Source organism: Pungitius pungitius, chromosome 12, assembly GCF_949316345.1.
Source record: "Pungitius pungitius chromosome 12, fPunPun2.1, whole genome shotgun sequence".
In the NCBI taxonomy this organism is placed as follows: Eukaryota; Metazoa; Chordata; class Actinopteri; order Perciformes; family Gasterosteidae; genus Pungitius; species Pungitius pungitius.
The window spans coordinates 15,080,915-15,100,475 of record NC_084911.1 but is presented as its reverse complement, the minus strand read 5'-3'; the positions used below and the strand labels follow the sequence as shown (position 1 = coordinate 15,100,475).

The 19,561-nt window shown below is 43.0% G+C and overlaps 1 protein-coding gene, 1 long non-coding RNA gene and 2 pseudogenes across 2 annotated transcripts; all 4 read left to right on the top strand.

Moving 5' to 3' along the window:
* Positions 1-1,380: 1,380 nt before the first annotated feature.
* On the top strand, positions 1,381-5,434 carry LOC134133024 (dihydropyrimidine dehydrogenase [NADP(+)]-like; annotated as a pseudogene).
* A 3,375-nt stretch (positions 5,435-8,809) lies between these two features.
* LOC134133034 (uncharacterized) lies at positions 8,810-9,644 on the top strand. Its single transcript, XR_009957163.1, has 3 exons — positions 8,810-8,915; positions 9,366-9,487; positions 9,576-9,644. It is a non-coding gene; the product is annotated as an uncharacterized LOC134133034 (long non-coding RNA).
* A 722-nt stretch (positions 9,645-10,366) lies between these two features.
* LOC134132993 (dihydropyrimidine dehydrogenase [NADP(+)]-like) lies at positions 10,367-13,036 on the top strand. Its single transcript, XM_062566215.1, has 4 exons — positions 10,367-12,076; positions 12,241-12,295; positions 12,746-12,867; positions 12,956-13,036. The coding sequence occupies exons 1-4, from the start codon at positions 11,924-11,926 to the stop codon at positions 13,034-13,036; spliced, it is 411 nt and encodes a 136-aa protein (XP_062422199.1). The 5' UTR covers positions 10,367-11,923.
* A 1,485-nt stretch (positions 13,037-14,521) lies between these two features.
* LOC134133027 (dihydropyrimidine dehydrogenase [NADP(+)]-like) lies at positions 14,522-18,591 on the top strand (annotated as a pseudogene).
* Positions 18,592-19,561: the final 970 nt, after the last annotated feature.

Below are 19,561 nucleotides of genomic sequence, written 5' to 3'. Positions count from 1 at the left end.
TTGGGGTTGACAGCGTGGCTGGACGGGGACCGGGGGGTAGATGGATGAGTTGATGCAGTTGGAGATGAAGGAGTGATGACTACCTGGTGGGGTCTACTACACGTTTGACTTCTCTCTTATTACCCCTGCATCTTACGCGTCATTTTATTCCAACTCCGTACGCCGGCCCTGCATCCGTCACCCAAAAGGGTCTATCGTCTGTTTTTTAAAGTCGAGCAGCCAGAGCCTTCGTGAAGAATGCCAATGATCAATGATCACTCTGAAGTTCTTTGTGAGTGACACATGACTTGATGATGTCATCGCATTCCGTTGCCACGGAATCCTCCCCCCCTCCCCCTCCTGAACGTGGTGATGCATTCCCTGATTGCAGTAGCACGCAACAAAACCCACTATAGACTCACATATATATATATATATATATATATTCTAAAATTACTTTAAAGAGAGAAAAAAATCTACTTTTGACCATGATAAAAATCCAGAGTATTTTTTTTCACCTTGCACACTATGTAAAAATTGGATGTCAGCGTACCAAAATACAAAGACAGTGAAATTGCCAAAAATGTGTTTTTCACTCAATTCAAAATGGCGGAAAAAGACATGTCTACCGTATTTCATTTTAAATATTGACTAATCATTGACTTGATGGTTTCTTAAATGTATTTAACCCTGAAAACACATGCCCATTGAACAAAGTGTCTCTCCTTCCAGATGTGTGTTAAAGCAGGGTTCGTAATGAGGGGGTCCCGGACCCCCTATAAGTCATTAGGGACCCGCTATAAGAATTTATTTTTAGATTTTGGGGGGTCCCCGACAAATATTTTTAACATTAAAAATGATAGGTCTTTAGTGACGTTTTATATTTATAACAATAATTAATTCATTTCCTAACCCAAATGGGCAGCAATCAGGGCAGCCAATAGCATCACAGATAGTTGTTGTGCTCTATGACGCAGACACGTAGGTTACTGTTGAACGAAGCCTCACAAAGAGTGAAATCCCTCATGAAAATCCTGTAAGTGCTTCGATTATGTTTATATCTCCATAATAATTGCTTATTATGGTAAAATATTTGGAGTTGGTGTTCCTATATCAAAAGTTGCATTAACTAACTCAGATACCCAGTGTAACGTAATGATTAGAAGAGTGCGTTTATCAACGTTTCTTGCTGTACGTGTATGAAGCCAAACTGCCAGCTAACAGCTGACATGTAGCAGTTAGCTAGACGTGTTATTCAAAGCTAGCATGCCAACATAATTGTCCAGTCAGTGATTACGAAAGATAGCGAGGACTTAATTCAAGTCTGTGAGTTTTGAATGGGAAAATGTGTAGACCGAAAAGTTGTTCTTTTGGGGGGTTGGGGGGGGTGGGTCCGAGACCCGGTGCTAATACGGTACAGGTGTCTTAACGGCCGTTAACATGAAAAACATCAGACAGACCATTATCCCACCTTCAAAATATGTCAATATAATAGTGTAGCAAGGTAGTCTTCAGTATTTTTTATAGTTACATTTTAGGGGTAGTCATTTCGAACCCTGCATGTAGGGCCTTCTGCCTCGTAACAAGGTGGTGACCTCCTCTTCTGCAGAGTGTCTTAACATCTCTCTCCACTGACCACCAGGGGGCGACAGCTCTGGAGCAGTGTTCCCTTTACCATTTCATTTTGTGACTCTACTTCTCTCTTGATTTATTCCCTCAGTAAACATTAATCGCTGGTTTCAAGTCTTCTACAACAGGGCGTAAAGTTCATTTAGTACCTGGTCTTTTTAGTCAATTAGACCATGAAGCAGGGTATGCTCCACTGAGTGACAGGTTGCTGCCACTACCGGAGACGCTTCGCTTTCTCTACTTCACTCCTGCGCATTCCAAATATGATGAACTCTGTTCTTTGGTTGCAACAAAACAAACCGATGGGTGACGTAACAACAACTATGTTGACTTCTTGTATTCAGTCTATGCTTATAACCAACTGTAACCAAGGCAACCTACCACAAGCAGGTGTCATTTTTCAGTGCCCTGAAGTATTCAAGTGAGCTAAAAGCAAAGGTTGTCTCATTGCACTTTTACGTGTGAGATTTGTAGATACAACAGCAGTATCCTTTATGAGAGAGTTAAAGACACACGGTGTTCTCACTGAAGTAGCTCTCCATATAATCAACAATGTTTGCAGGTAATGCCATCAGACCCATTGCTCTCAGAGCAGTGTCCGCCATCGACAGAGCAATTCCTGGCTTCCCAGTCCTGGCCACCGGAGGCATCGACTCGGCAGAGAGCGGCCTACAGTTCCTCCACGCCGGGGCGTCAGTGTTACAGGTGACAAGTGTTACTAACTAATTCCCTCATGCAATATGTTCTTAATAACATATTGTGAAACATGTTAAAAACAACAAAAACAACTCTACACTGAATTGAAAAAAATGCAGTCACACGAAGCTAAATGAAATGCTACTTTATTGACTTGCTGTGTGTGATTACAGGTGTGCAGTGCAGTACAGAACCAGGACTTCACAGTGATCGAGGATTACTGTGTGGGTATGTCATTGTTTCTCTGTTCATACGTCCAGTTGGTTTTCGTGCAATTAATGCTTGGAATGTACCACCTCCTCATAACTCATACAGTCAATGAACAAATAAATAAGTGTATGTTCTACTTAGTGAAAAGACATGAAGCAGATTGAGCATATTGGACCTTGAAACAAGGTGATGTGTGCGATTCGAGCCGGCGTCAGCCATAACACGAGGCATTACCCACACACGTCTAATAGGATACAAATGTGCTGTGATGATGTTTTGGACTGGCGCTGTTTAAGCTGCAGATTTGAACAGTAAAACGCATGCATTCTTTGAAATCTAAATCAATGACTCATGGTCAACCTGTGCCTTTTTCAGCTCAACGGAATGGTATTTTTAGTATATTTAAGTGAAGATCACTCCTCCCATAGACTGCATGATGATGCCATCTGTGTGTATATTTGTGTTCAGGTCTGAAGGCCTTGTTGTACCTAAAGAGCCTGGAGCTGAAGGACTGGGACGGCCAGTCTCCTCCGACAGAGAGACACCAGAAGGGGAAACCAGTTCCCAGACTGGTGGACCTGGTGGGAAAGGTACCACCACTTTCTACCAATAATACTGCTGCAGTTTTACTACGTCAACCATCCTGCTGAATTACTCCTTGTGTGTTTGCGTGTGTAGAGCCTCCCGAGCTTTGGGCCGTACCTCCAGCAGAGGACAGACGCCATCGCAGAGTACAAGAAAAAGCTCTGAAACGTAGAAACAGACGTGAAGGACGTCGGCATCGGCCGCGTCAACGAGGCAAAAAAAACTGTCCCCGCGGTCAAGGTAAGACACTCCCTCTACTTGTTTTATTGTGCTTTGGGCGATGACATGCACTTTGAATGGCTGTGGGTACTGTGTGTGTGTGTTGTGCGTGTAGGACGTGATAGCCAGAGCGCTGCGCCACATCGGAGCGTACCAGGAGTTCAACAACATGGAGCAGGTACCTTTGTCCAGCGTGTTATTTCATACATACAAAAGTATATAATTTACAGAAAATGTCCATCATGCAAAGTTCTGTAACAATACTATAACGTCTAACTTGCGCTATGATTTTATTTTAAATACAGTCTATTGAAGTTGTATCAACATTTCTTTGAGGTCAACAACTGTCTAATACAATAAAGAAAGTTAAATCTAATAATAGCTCAACTATTTATATTGTGAACTATAATGGTTTAAATATAGATAACACATACTCTAACAATAAATTCAATCATCAAGGACTGGATTAAAAAAACTGTAAAAATACATAGCGGAAATATTTTGAACTTACTGTATTTACCTGGTTTATGAACAGTCAATTTGATGTTCCCCCCAAAAAGGCCCTGTATACTACCAAATAATAATCTCATCTTAATAATAAATAATAAAAGACATCCTTGTGTCGGGACTTTATCTGTTTATCTCGATTCAGCTTCATTCCTCTGTGATGACAGCACTGTGTGTGTTAGGGTGTTCTGATCATACTGGGCTCCTAACTGGTTTGTTTGAATCACAATGTTAGAGGTCCAGGGCCCGGATGCACCGCTCACTGGTTCTGGATCCTGACTGCAGCCCACCTATTAGGGCCCCTGCTATATGTATATATACGTACACACATTATTTGTGTGGCTCAAGGAGAGGCGCTGAACGGTGGGCCACGCCCCCTGGCCCTCTATTGGCCAGCCGCCACTACTCATGACCCTCCCCTGTCCTCAGGTCCAGGCTGTCATAGATGAGGAGATGTGTATCAACTGTGGAAAATGTTACATGACCTGCAACGACTCTGGATACCAGGTATGTCAGCGTCTGCCACTATTGTTTTGAAGACCTAACTGCCTCTTAAAGCGACTCCTTTGCTCTCTCACAGGCCATAACGTTTGACCCAGAGACCCACCTGCCCAGGGTGACCGACAGCTGCACGGGCTGCACTCTGTGCCTCAGCGTCTGTCCAATCATTGACTGCATCAAGATGGTTACCATGGCGAAACCCTACATACCCAAGAGGGGTGTGCCCATCAGCCCGGTCTTCTGAAGGGAGAGACATATTTAATCTAAACTGATGTTATGAAGTTGGGTTTTACGATTAGATTCATCTGCCACATAAGCTTTATCTCATTTGTGTTGTTCCATTTATGCAGATAACTGGGAGGAGTTCAGATGTGGTGGAAACATGACATATGTGTTTATCTACTTGATGGGAGTAATGTTTGGATTTATGAGAAATTTAGAATTTAACCAATTTAACCATTACAAGATCAGAATTTACAATTTATCCAAATAAACATGTCAATGATTTCATTATAATTCTGACTCAAATTGCAGTATTAATTTGTTCAGCGTTGTCGCATCCTCTTGCGAATACTTCATGTTCAATGTGATGATTTTAAATTCCAATGGGCATGTATGTTTTGTTGGTTAAAATACTGACAGCTAAACGGTGTAAAAGTGTGTCTGTGTTTCACAGTCTGTAGCTGCCGTTGTCTGAAAAACACAGATGTTGCGTTCACGTGAAATTTGCCTTGCCAGCTTTGTGCTGCATTCGAAGTTGTTGTAAAAGTACCCTTTTCCCATTGTTTTAGATATAAGTTATTGTTATTACATTATTATTAATTCATTTAATTTTGAGCTGAGTATCGTTTCTTTTTTTTACTAACTATAATATATATACTATATATAAAAACATTTTTGTGTTAGCACCCGGAAAATGTTGTGTTCCTCCTTTTTTTTTTCTTTTGGGGGGGTGGTTGTGATGGGGGTGTGTCAAGGGTAAATTGTGCCTTTGTTATACCATGGCTGTTGTTGGGTGAAATTATAGATGTATTGGTCAATTGGTCACTAACCTGATGAAGTTGTTAACAAATAAATAAAATATGTGCCTGGTCACTTAACATGTTGATTTCTAATAATGTGGTTACTATTGGATTATTGTCATATTAATGGCTTTCGGTCATGTTAGAATATCTTACTTTTTTTTAAACGTGTCCCTAAAGATTTTAGTTCAGGTTATACAGTAGATTGACTACTTTAAAACAAAGTAAACCATCTAATGTAGGTACAGTCTTTATAGACATCATTATTATTCAATCCAGCGGCTAGTTGTTTTACAAATCCTATTAACATAAGGGATGAGAAATGCCATTTGTATTTGATCAAACCCTTTGAAGGTGCATGGTGCTGCCATATTGAGTACACCTAGTGGATTTAGGTAACTTAGTTAACTTCCTTGCTCAAGGAAAGAATGACCTGTTTTCCACTTTGTCATGTCAGGGATTTATATAACGTGCTGTAACTTTGTTGCTCCAGAATTACAGGGTTACCTGTTTGATTATAGCCAATCCGCTCCTCCAGACACCACTACAATACTGGGACCAGCCCAAACCATGAAAAACAGAAAAAAAGACCATTATCCCACCTTCAAAATATGTCAATATCATTTTGCCTGCAGTATATAGTGTAGCAAGGTATTCTTCAGTATTATTATAGTTACATTTCAGGGGACCCCCCAAGAGTCCTAAGTCATTTCGAACCCTGCGTAGAACCATCCAATAGATTAAATGGTTCTTAAGAAGTTCTTCGTAGAACCCACTGCCATTTAAGAACCTTTCTTTTCTGTGTGTTGGATTGTGTTTTTTTGGGAAATACAGATATTTTGAATGTTTTTTTGAATCGCTCTTAGTCAGGACTCTCCTGAGACCTGTTGTTGTCCTCGGGCCACAGAGACACCGGATCACAGGATCACTGAGCCACGCAAACTCCTCCACCGCGTTAAGGTGGCGATTCACGGGGGAGACTTTTTTTTTTTTATGTGGGAAACCTTAAAGGAGGGGAAAAACCCACGGCCGAATTGAAGCCAAGTTCATTCTCATTCATTGATAAATATCATGCAAAGGGGAAACTTGTTATTATGTTATATTATGCTATATGATATCAGCCCTATATTATGTTGTATATTAGTCCTATATTGTGTTATATATTAGTCCTATATTATGCTATATGACATTAGCCCTATATTATCTTCTATGATATTAGTCCTATATTATCGTCTATGATATTAGAAAAGGAAAAACACTTACCAGAGCACAGGGAATAAAAGTTTTCCCTTTGCATGACATTTAGCAATGAATGAGGAGGCGGCTCCCTGCCTGGACCTGGCAGGGGGGCTCTGTCAACCCCAGGTGTTATTGGGGTTGAAGCGTGGCTGGACGGGGACCGGGGGGTAGATGGATGAGCTGATGCAGTTGGAGATGAAGGAGTGATGACTACCTGGTGGGGTCTACTACGCGTCTGACTTCTCTCTTATTACCCCTGCATCTTACGCATCATTTTTTCCAACTCCGTACGCCGGCCCGGCATCTGTCACCCAAAAGGGTCTATCGTCTGTTTTTTAAAGTCGAGCAGCCAGAGCCTTTGTTTTGATCTTTAGCCGTTTGTGTTTTGCAGCCAACTGGTTGTTACTTCAGACTCCAAGAACTGTTGTCAGGCTCCCTGTCTGGTCCTGGCAGGGGGGCGCTGTCAACCCCAGGTGTTATTGGGGTTGAAGCGTGGCTGGACGGGGACCGGGGGGTAGATGGATGAGCTGATGCAGTTGGAGATGAAGGAGTGATGACTACCTGGTGGGGTCTACTACGCGTCTGACTTCTCTCTTATTACCCCTGCATCTTACGCATCATTTTTTCCAACTCCGTACGCCGGCCCGGCATCTGTCACCCAAAAGGGTCTATCGTCTGTTTTTTAAAGTCGAGCAGCCAGAGCCTTTGTTTTGATCTTTAGCCGTTTGTGTTTTGCAGCCAACTGGTTGTTACTTCAGACTCCAAGAACTGTTGTCAGGCTCCCTGTCTGGTCCTGGCAGGGGGGCGCTGTCAACCCCAGGTGTTATTGGGGTTGACAGCGTGGCTGGACGGGGACCGGGGGGTAGATGGATGAGTTGATGCAGTTGGAGATGAAGGAGTGATGACTACCTGGTGGGGTCTACTACACGTTTGACTTCTCTCTTATTACCCCTGCATCTTACGCGTCATTTTATTCCAACTCCGTACGCCGGCCCTGCATCCGTCACCCAAAAGGGTCTATCGTCTGTTTTTTAAAGTCGAGCAGCCAGAGCCTTCGTGAAGAATGCCAATGATCAATGATCACTCTGAAGTTCTTTGTGAGTGACACATGACTTGATGATGTCATCGCATTCCGTTGCCACGGAATCCTCCCCCCCTCCCCCTCCTGAACGTGGTGATGCATTCCCTGATTGCAGTAGCACGCAACAAAACCCACTATAGACTCACATATATATATATATATATATATATATATATATATTCTAAAATTACTTTAAAGAGAGAAAAAAATCTACTTTTGACCATGATAAAAATCCAGAGTATTTTTTTTCACCTTGCACACTATGTAAAAATTTGATGTCAGCGTACCAAAATACAAAGACAGTGTGTCTTAACATCTCTCTCCACTGACCACCAGGGGGCGACAGCTCTAGAGCAGTGTTCCCTTTACCATTTCATTTCGTGACTCTACTTCTCTCTTGATTTATTCCCTCAGTAAACATTAATCGCTGGTTTCAAGTCTTCTACAACAGGGCGTAAAGTTCATTTAGTACCTGGTCTTTTTAGTCAATTAGACCATGAAGCAGGGTATGCTCCACTGAGTGACAGGTTGCTGCCACTACCGGAGACGCTTCGCTTTCTCTACTTCACTCCTGCGCATTCCAAATATGATGAACTCTGTTCTTTGGTTGCAACAAAACAAACCGATGGGTGACGTAACAACAACTATGTTGACTTCTTGTATTCAGTCTATGCTTATAACCAACTGTAACCAAGGCAACCTACCACAAGCAGGTGTCATTTTTCAGTGCCCTGAAGTATTCAAGTGAGCTAAAAGCAAAGGTTGTCTCATTGCACTTTTACGTTTGAGATTTGTAGATACAACAGCAGTATCCTTTATGAGAGAGTTAAAGACACACGGTGTTCTCACTGAAGTAGCTCTCCATATAATCAACAATGTTTGCAGGTAATGCCATCAGACCCATTGCTCTCAGAGCAGTGTCCGCCATCGACAGAGCAATTCCTGGCTTCCCAGTCCTGGCCACCGGAGGCATCGACTCGGCAGAGAGCGGCCTACAGTTCCTCCACGCCGGGGCATCAGTGTTACAGGTGACAAGTGTTACTAACTAATTCCCTCATGCAATATGTTCTTAATAACATATTGTGAAACATGTTAAAAACAACAAAAACAACTCTACACTGAATTGAAAAAAATGCAGTCACACGAAGCTAAATGAAATGCTACTTTATTGACTTGCTGTGTGTGATTACAGGTGTGCAGTGCAGTACAGAACCAGGACTTCACAGTGATCGAGGATTACTGTGTGGGTATGTCATTGTTTCTCTGTTCATACGTCCAGTTGGTTTTCGTGCAATTAATGCTTGGAATGTACCACCTCCTCATAACTCATACAGTCAATGAACAAATAAATAAGTGTATGTTCTACTTAGTGAAAAGACATGAAGCAGATTGAGCATATTGGACCTTGAAACAAGGTGATGTGTGCGATTCGAGCCGGCGTCAGCCATAACACGAGGCATTACCCACACACGTCTAATAGGATACAAATGTGCTGTGATGATGTTTTGGACTGGCGCTGTTTAAGCTGCAGATTTGAACAGTAAAACGCATGCATTCTTTGAAATCTAAATCAATGACTCATGGTCAACCTGTGCCTTTTTTAGCTCAACGGAATGGTATTTTTAGTATATTTAAGTGAAGATCACTCCTCCCATAGACTGCATGATGATGCCATCTGTGTGTATATTTGTGTTCAGGTCTGAAGGCCTTGTTGTACCTAAAGAGCCTGGAGCTGAAGGACTGGGACGGCCAGTCTCCTCCGACAGAGAGACACCAGAAGGGGAAACCAGTTCCCAGACTGGTGGACCTGGTGGGAAAGGTACCACCACTTTCTACCAATAATACTGCTGCAGTTTTACTACGTCAACCATCCTGCTGAATTACTCCTTGTGTGTTTGCGTGTGTAGAGCCTCCCGAGCTTTGGGCCGTACCTCCAGCAGAGGACAGACGCCATCGCAGAGTACAAGAGCCTTTGTTTTGATCTTTAGCCGTTTGTGTTTTGCAGCCAACTGGTTGTTACTTCAGACTCCAAGAACTGTTGTCAGGCTCCCTGTCTGGTCCTGGCAGGGGGGCGCTGTCAACCCCAGGTGTTATTGGGGTTGACAGCGTGGCTGGACGGGGACCGGGGGGTAGATGGATGAGTTGATGCAGTTGGAGATGAAGGAGTGATGACTACCTGGTGGGGTCTACTACACGTTTGACTTCTCTCTTATTACCCCTGCATCTTACGCGTCATTTTATTCCAACTCCGTACGCCGGCCCTGCATCCGTCACCCAAAAGGGTCTATCGTCTGTTTTTTAAAGTCGAGCAGCCAGAGCCTTCGTGAAGAATGCCAATGATCAATGATCACTCTGAAGTTCTTTGTGAGTGACACATGACTTGATGATGTCATCGCATTCCGTTGCCACGGAATCCTCCCCCCCTCCCCCTCCTGAACGTGGTGATGCATTCCCTGATTGCAGTAGCACGCAACAAAACCCACTATAGACTCACATATATATATATATATATATATATATTCTAAAATTACTTTAAAGAGAGAAAAAAATCTACTTTTGACCATGATAAAAATCCAGAGTATTTTTTTTCACCTTGCACACTATGTAAAAATTGGATGTCAGCGTACCAAAATACAAAGACAGTGAAATTGCCAAAAATGTGTTTTTCACTCAATTCAAAATGGCGGAAAAAGACATGTCTACCGTATTTCATTTTAAATATTGACTAATCATTGACTTGATGGTTTCTTAAATGTATTTAACCCTGAAAACACATGCCCATTGAACAAAGTGTCTCTCCTTCCAGATGTGTGTTAAAGCAGGGTTCGTAATGAGGGGGTCCCGGACCCCCTATAAGTCATTAGGGACCCGCTATAAGAATTTATTTTTAGATTTTGGGGGGTCCCCGACAAATATTTTTAACATTAAAAATGATAGGTCTTTAGTGACGTTTTATATTTATAACAATAATTAATTCATTTCCTAACCCAAATGGGCAGCAATCAGGGCAGCCAATAGCATCACAGATAGTTGTTGTGCTCTATGACGCAGACACGTAGGTTACTGTTGAACGAAGCCTCACAAAGAGTGAAATCCCTCATGAAAATCCTGTAAGTGCTTCGATTATGTTTATATCTCCATAATAATTGCTTATTATGGTAAAATATTTGGAGTTGGTGTTCCTATATCAAAAGTTGCATTAACTAACTCAGATACCCAGTGTAACGTAATGATTAGAAGAGTGCGTTTATCAACGTTTCTTGCTGTACGTGTATGAAGCCAAACTGCCAGCTAACAGCTGACATGTAGCAGTTAGCTAGACGTGTTATTCAAAGCTAGCATGCCAACATAATTGTCCAGTCAGTGATTACGAAAGATAGCGAGGACTTAATTCAAGTCTGTGAGTTTTGAATGGGAAAATGTGTAGACCGAAAAGTTGTTCTTTTGGGGGGTTGGGGGGGGTGGGTCCGAGACCCGGTGCTAATACGGTACAGGTGTCTTAACGGCCGTTAACATGAAAAACATCAGACAGACCATTATCCCACCTTCAAAATATGTCAATATAATAGTGTAGCAAGGTAGTCTTCAGTATTTTTTATAGTTACATTTTAGGGGTAGTCATTTCGAACCCTGCATGTAGGGCCTTCTGCCTCGTAACAAGGTGGTGACCTCCTCTTCTGCAGAGTGTCTTAACATCTCTCTCCACTGACCACCAGGGGGCGACAGCTCTGGAGCAGTGTTCCCTTTACCATTTCATTTTGTGACTCTACTTCTCTCTTGATTTATTCCCTCAGTAAACATTAATCGCTGGTTTCAAGTCTTCTACAACAGGGCGTAAAGTTCATTTAGTACCTGGTCTTTTTAGTCAATTAGACCATGAAGCAGGGTATGCTCCACTGAGTGACAGGTTGCTGCCACTACCGGAGACGCTTCGCTTTCTCTACTTCACTCCTGCGCATTCCAAATATGATGAACTCTGTTCTTTGGTTGCAACAAAACAAACCGATGGGTGACGTAACAACAACTATGTTGACTTCTTGTATTCAGTCTATGCTTATAACCAACTGTAACCAAGGCAACCTACCACAAGCAGGTGTCATTTTTCAGTGCCCTGAAGTATTCAAGTGAGCTAAAAGCAAAGGTTGTCTCATTGCACTTTTACGTGTGAGATTTGTAGATACAACAGCAGTATCCTTTATGAGAGAGTTAAAGACACACGGTGTTCTCACTGAAGTAGCTCTCCATATAATCAACAATGTTTGCAGGTAATGCCATCAGACCCATTGCTCTCAGAGCAGTGTCCGCCATCGACAGAGCAATTCCTGGCTTCCCAGTCCTGGCCACCGGAGGCATCGACTCGGCAGAGAGCGGCCTACAGTTCCTCCACGCCGGGGCGTCAGTGTTACAGGTGACAAGTGTTACTAACTAATTCCCTCATGCAATATGTTCTTAATAACATATTGTGAAACATGTTAAAAACAACAAAAACAACTCTACACTGAATTGAAAAAAATGCAGTCACACGAAGCTAAATGAAATGCTACTTTATTGACTTGCTGTGTGTGATTACAGGTGTGCAGTGCAGTACAGAACCAGGACTTCACAGTGATCGAGGATTACTGTGTGGGTATGTCATTGTTTCTCTGTTCATACGTCCAGTTGGTTTTCGTGCAATTAATGCTTGGAATGTACCACCTCCTCATAACTCATACAGTCAATGAACAAATAAATAAGTGTATGTTCTACTTAGTGAAAAGACATGAAGCAGATTGAGCATATTGGACCTTGAAACAAGGTGATGTGTGCGATTCGAGCCGGCGTCAGCCATAACACGAGGCATTACCCACACACGTCTAATAGGATACAAATGTGCTGTGATGATGTTTTGGACTGGCGCTGTTTAAGCTGCAGATTTGAACAGTAAAACGCATGCATTCTTTGAAATCTAAATCAATGACTCATGGTCAACCTGTGCCTTTTTCAGCTCAACGGAATGGTATTTTTAGTATATTTAAGTGAAGATCACTCCTCCCATAGACTGCATGATGATGCCATCTGTGTGTATATTTGTGTTCAGGTCTGAAGGCCTTGTTGTACCTAAAGAGCGTGGAGCTGAAGGACTGGGACGGCCAGTCTCCTCCGACAGAGAGACACCAGAAGGGGAAACCAGTTCCCAGACTGGTGGACCTGGTGGGAAAGGTACCACCACTTTCTACCAATAATACTGCTGCAGTTTTACTACGTCAACCATCCTGCTGAATTACTCCTTGTGTGTTTGCGTGTGTAGAGCCTCCCGAGCTTTGGGCCGTACCTCCAGCAGAGGACAGACGCCATCGCAGAGTACAAGAGCCTTTGTTTTGATCTTTAGCCGTTTGTGTTTTGCAGCCAACTGGTTGTTACTTCAGACTCCAAGAACTGTTGTCAGGCTCCCTGTCTGGTCCTGGCAGGGGGGCGCTGTCAACCCCAGGTGTTATTGGGGTTGACAGCGTGGCTGGACGGGGACCGGGGGGTAGATGGATGAGTTGATGCAGTTGGAGATGAAGGAGTGATGACTACCTGGTGGGGTCTACTACACGTTTGACTTCTCTCTTATTACCCCTGCATCTTACGCGTCATTTTATTCCAACTCCGTACGCCGGCCCTGCATCCGTCACCCAAAAGGGTCTATCGTCTGTTTTTTAAAGTCGAGCAGCCAGAGCCTTCGTGAAGAATGCCAATGATCAATGATCACTCTGAAGTTCTTTGTGAGTGACACATGACTTGATGATGTCATCGCATTCCGTTGCCACGGAATCCTCCCCCCCTCCCCCTCCTGAACGTGGTGATGCATTCCCTGATTGCAGTAGCACGCAACAAAACCCACTATAGACTCACATATATATATATATATATATATATATATATATATATATATTCTAAAATTACTTTAAAGAGAGAAAAAAATCTACTTTTGACCATGATAAAAATCCAGAGTATTTTTTTTCACCTTGCACACTATGTAAAAATTGGATGTCAGCGTACCAAAATACAAAGACAGTGAAATTGCCAAAAATGTGTTTTTCACTCAATTCAAAATGGCGGAAAAAGACATGTCTACCGTATTTCATTTTAAATATTGACTAATCATTGACTTGATGGTTTCTTAAATGTATTTAACCCTGAAAACACATGCCCATTGAACAAAGTGTCTCTCCTTCCAGATGTGTGTTAAAGCAGGGTTCGTAATGAGGGGGTCCCGGACCCCCTATAAGTCATTAGGGACCCGCTATAAGAATTTATTTTTAGATTTTGGGGGGTCCCCGACAAATATTTTTAACATTAAAAATGATAGGTCTTTAGTGACGTTTTATATTTATAACAATAATTAATTCATTTCCTAACCCAAATGGGCAGCAATCAGGGCAGCCAATAGCATCACAGATAGTTGTTGTGCTCTATGACGCAGACACGTAGGTTACTGTTGAACGAAGCCTCACAAAGAGTGAAATCCCTCATGAAAATCCTGTAAGTGCTTCGATTATGTTTATATCTCCATAATAATTGCTTATTATGGTAAAATATTTGGAGTTGGTGTTCCTATATCAAAAGTTGCATTAACTAACTCAGATACCCAGTGTAACGTAATGATTAGAAGAGTGCGTTTATCAACGTTTCTTGCTGTACGTGTATGAAGCCAAACTGCCAGCTAACAGCTGACATGTAGCAGTTAGCTAGACGTGTTATTCAAAGCTAGCATGCCAACATAATTGTCCAGTCAGTGATTACGAAAGATAGCGAGGACTTAATTCAAGTCTGTGAGTTTTGAATGGGAAAATGTGTAGACCGAAAAGTTGTTCTTTTGGGGGGTTGGGGGGGGTGGGTCCGAGACCCGGTGCTAATACGGTACAGGTGTCTTAACGGCCGTTAACATGAAAAACATCAGACAGACCATTATCCCACCTTCAAAATATGTCAATATAATAGTGTAGCAAGGTAGTCTTCAGTATTTTTTATAGTTACATTTTAGGGGTAGTCATTTCGAACCCTGCATGTAGGGCCTTCTGCCTCGTAACAAGGTGGTGACCTCCTCTTCTGCAGAGTGTCTTAACATCTCTCTCCACTGACCACCAGGGGGCGACAGCTCTAGAGCAGTGTTCCCTTTACCATTTCATTTCGTGACTCTACTTCTCTCTTGATTTATTCCCTCAGTAAACATTAATCGCTGGTTTCAAGTCTTCTACAACAGGGCGTAAAGTTCATTTAGTACCTGGTCTTTTTAGTCAATTAGACCATGAAGCAGGGTATGCTCCACTGAGTGACAGGTTGCTGCCACTACCGGAGACGCTTCGCTTTCTCTACTTCACTCCTGCGCATTCCAAATATGATGAACTCTGTTCTTTGGTTGCAACAAAACAAACCGATGGGTGACGTAACAACAACTATGTTGACTTCTTGTATTCAGTCTATGCTTATAACCAACTGTAACCAAGGCAACCTACCACAAGCAGGTGTCATTTTTCAGTGCCCTGAAGTATTCAAGTGAGCTAAAAGCAAAGGTTGTCTCATTGCACTTTTACGTGTGAGATTTGTAGATACAACAGCAGTATCCTTTATGAGAGAGTTAAAGACACACGGTGTTCTCACTGAAGTAGCTCTCCATATAATCAACAATGTTTGCAGGTAATGCCATCAGACCCATTGCTCTCAGAGCAGTGTCCGCCATCGACAGAGCAATTCCTGGCTTCCCAGTCCTGGCCACCGGAGGCATCGACTCGGCAGAGAGCGGCCTACAGTTCCTCCACGCCGGGGCGTCAGTGTTACAGGTGACAAGTGTTACTAACTAATTCCCTCATGCAATATGTTCTTAATAACATATTGTGAAACATGTTAAAAACAACAAAAACAACTCTACACTGAATTGAAAAAAATGCAGTCACACGAAGCTAAATGAAATGCTACTTTATTGACTTGCTGTGTGTGATTACAGGTGTGCAGTGCAGTACAGAACCAGGACTTCACAGTGATCGAGGATTACTGTGTGGGTATGTCATTGTTTCTCTGTTCATACGTCCAGTTGGTTTTCGTGCAATTAATGCTTGGAATGTACCACCTCCTCATAACTCATACAGTCAATGAACAAATAAATAAGTGTATGTTCTACTTAGTGAAAAGACATGAAGCAGATTGAGCATATTGGACCTTGAAACAAGGTGATGTGTGCGATTCGAGCCGGCGTCAGCCATAACACGAGGCATTACCCACACACGTCTAATAGGATACAAATGTGCTGTGATGATGTTTTGGACTGGCGCTGTTTAAGCTGCAGATTTGAACAGTAAAACGCATGCATTCTTTGAAATCTAAATCAATGACTCATGGTCAACCTGTGCCTTTTTCAGCTCAACGGAATGGTATTTTTAGTATATTTAAGTGAAGATCACTCCTCCCATAGACTGCATGATGATGCCATCTGTGTGTATATTTGTGTTCAGGTCTGAAGGCCTTGTTGTACCTAAAGAGCGTGGAGCTGAAGGACTGGGACGGCCAGTCTCCTCCGACAGAGAGACACCAGAAGGGGAAACCAGTTCCCAGACTGGTGGACCTGGTGGGAAAGGTACCACCACTTTCTACCAATAATACTGCTGCAGTTTTACTACGTCAACCATCCTGCTGAATTACTCCTTGTGTGTTTGCGTGTGTAGAGCCTCCCGAGCTTTGGGCCGTACCTCCAGCAGAGGACAGACGCCATCGCAGAGTACAAGAAAAAGCTCTGAAACGTAGAAACAGACGTGAAGGACGTCGGCATCGGCCGCGTCAACGAGGCAAAAAAAACTGTCCCCGCGGTCAAGGTAAGACACTCCCTCTACTTGTTTTATTGTGCTTTGGGCGATGACATGCACTTTGAATGGCTGTGGGTACTGTGTGTGTGTGTTGTGCGTGTAGGACGTGATAGCCAGAGCGCTGCGCCACATCGGAGCGTACCAGGAGTTCAACAACATGGAGCAGGTACCTTTGTCCAGCGTGTTATTTCATACATACAAAAGTATATAATTTACAGAAAATGTCCATCATGCAAAGTTCTGTAACAATACTATAACGTCTAACTTGCGCTATGATTTTATTTTAAATACAGTCTATTGAAGTTGTATCAACATTTCTTTGAGGTCAACAACTGTCTAATACAATAAAGAAAGTTAAATCTAATAATAGCTCAACTATTTATATTGTGAACTATAATGGTTTAAATATAGATAACACATACTCTAACAATAAATTCAATCATCAAGGACTGGATTAAAAAAACTGTAAAAATACATAGCGGAAATATTTTGAACTTACTGTATTTACCTGGTTTATGAACAGTCAATTTGATGTTCCCCCCAAAAAGGCCCTGTATACTACCAAATAATAATCTCATCTTAATAATAAATAATAAAAGACATCCTTGTGTCGGGACTTTATCTGTTTATCTCGATTCAGCTTCATTCCTCTGTGATGACAGCACTGTGTGTGTTAGGGTGTTCTGATCATACTGGGCTCCTAACTGGTTTGTTTGAATCACAATGTTAGAGGTCCAGGGCCCGGATGCACCGCTCACTGGTTCTGGATCCTGACTGCAGCCCACCTATTAGGGCCCCTGCTATATGTATATATACGTACACACATTATTTGTGTGGCTCAAGGAGAGGCGCTGAACGGTGGGCCACGCCCCCTGGCCCTCTATTGGCCAGCCGCCACTACTCATGACCCTCCCCTGTCCTCAGGTCCAGGCTGTCATAGATGAGGAGATGTGTATCAACTGTGGAAAATGTTACATGACCTGCAACGACTCTGGATACCAGGTATGTCAGCGTCTGCCACTATTGTTTTGAAGACCTAACTGCCTCTTAAAGCGACTCCTTTGCTCTCTCACAGGCCATAACGTTTGACCCAGAGACCCACCTGCCCAGGGTGACCGACAGCTGCACGGGCTGCACTCTGTGCCTCAGCGTCTGTCCAATCATTGACTGCATCAAGATGGTTACCATGGCGAAACCCTACATACCCAAGAGGGGTGTGCCCATCAGCCCGGTCTTCTGAAGGGAGAGACATATTTAATCTAAACTGATGTTATGAAGTTGGGTTTTACGATTAGATTCATCTGCCACATAAGCTTTATCTCATTTGTGTTGTTCCATTTATGCAGATAACTGGGAGGAGTTCAGATGTGGTGGAAACATGACATATGTGTTTATCTACTTGATGGGAGTAATGTTTGGATTTATGAGAAATTTAGAATTTAACCAATTTAACCATTACAAGATCAGAATTTACAATTTATCCAAATAAACATGTCAATGATTTCATTATAATTCTGACTCAAATTGCAGTATTAATTTGTTCAGCGTTGTCGCATCCTCTTGCGAATACTTCATGTTCAATGTGATGATTTTAAATTCCAATGGGCATGTATGTTTTGTTGGTTAAAATACTGACAGCTAAACGGTGTAAAAGTGTGTCTGTGTTTCACAGTCTGTAGCTGCCGTTGTCTGAAAAACACAGATGTTGCGTTCACGTGAAATTTGCCTTGCCAGCTTTGTGCTGCATTCGAAGTTGTTGTAAAAGTACCCTTTTCCCATTGTTTTAGATATAAGTTATTGTTATTACATTATTATTAATTCATTTAATTTTGAGCTGAGTATCGTTTCTTTTTTTTACTAACTATAATATATATACTATATATAAAAACATTTTTGTGTTAGCACCCGGAAAATGTTGTGTTCCTCCTTTTTTTTTTCTTTTGGGGGGGTGGTTGTGATGGGGGTGTGTCAAGGGTAAATTGTGCCTTTGTTATACCATGGCTGTTGTTGGGTGAAATTATAGATGTATTGGTCAATTGGTCACTAACCTGATGAAGTTGTTAACAAATAAATAAAATATGTGCCTGGTCACTTAACATGTTGATTTCTAATAATGTGGTTACTATTGGATTATTGTCATATTAATGGCTTTCGGTCATGTTAGAATATCTTACTTTTTTTTAAACGTGTCCCTAAAGATTTTAGTTCAGGTTATACAGTAGATTGACTACTTTAATGGTCATTTGGGGGAGTTTTTCAGTTTGCACGCAGGAATCAGACAGGGGTGTTCACTCTCAACACTGCTCTACATCCTTTATATGGAGCCCCTGGCGGCAGCCATTCGGGCTGACCCGGGTGTTAAAGGTTTCCTGATACCTGGCAGTGGAGGCCTACGAGTCAAACTGTCTCAGTACGCAGACAACACCACTCTGCTGCTGGACGGCGATGCTTGCCTAGTCCGATCATTGGAGATTTTCCAGAGTTTCGGTCGGGCGGCTAGCGCAAAATTAAATCATGCCAAGTTGTCGGTGAAGTACTTTGGGCGTTGGAAAGACGGGACCAAGGTACCAGGAGGGCTCCCGCTCTGAAAGGGACCCCTGAAGGTACTAGGGGTCAGCTTTGAGACAGCCCATAGTGCCACGGCCAACTGGAACAGGCGCTTTATGGCAGTGCAGAAGAAGCTTGCTCTCTGGAGGAGCAGAAGCCTGACTTTGATAGGGAAGGTGCTTGTTCTTGGCCGGGCTGACACTCCACCGGCTGACAGCGGAGGATGATGTCCAAGCATACCTGGAGGCCTCCGAGGCGACGGCGGAGGCGTGTGGCTGGCCGGAGGATGAGTGGCCGGTACTGCTGTTATCGCTCCTGACGGGGAAAGCGCAGACGGCGGCCATGGGACTCCCACCGGCGGCACGACGGGAGTATGCGGCCGTGCGGAAGGGCGCTGGGACTGCTCCCGGAGGACCACCGCCGCCAGTTTCGCGAGGCCAGGCTGGGGCCGGAGGACTGGCCGTTTGCATACGGCAGAGATGGGGACTCGAGTTGGACTCGAGTTGGAGACTCGGACTCGAGTGCGA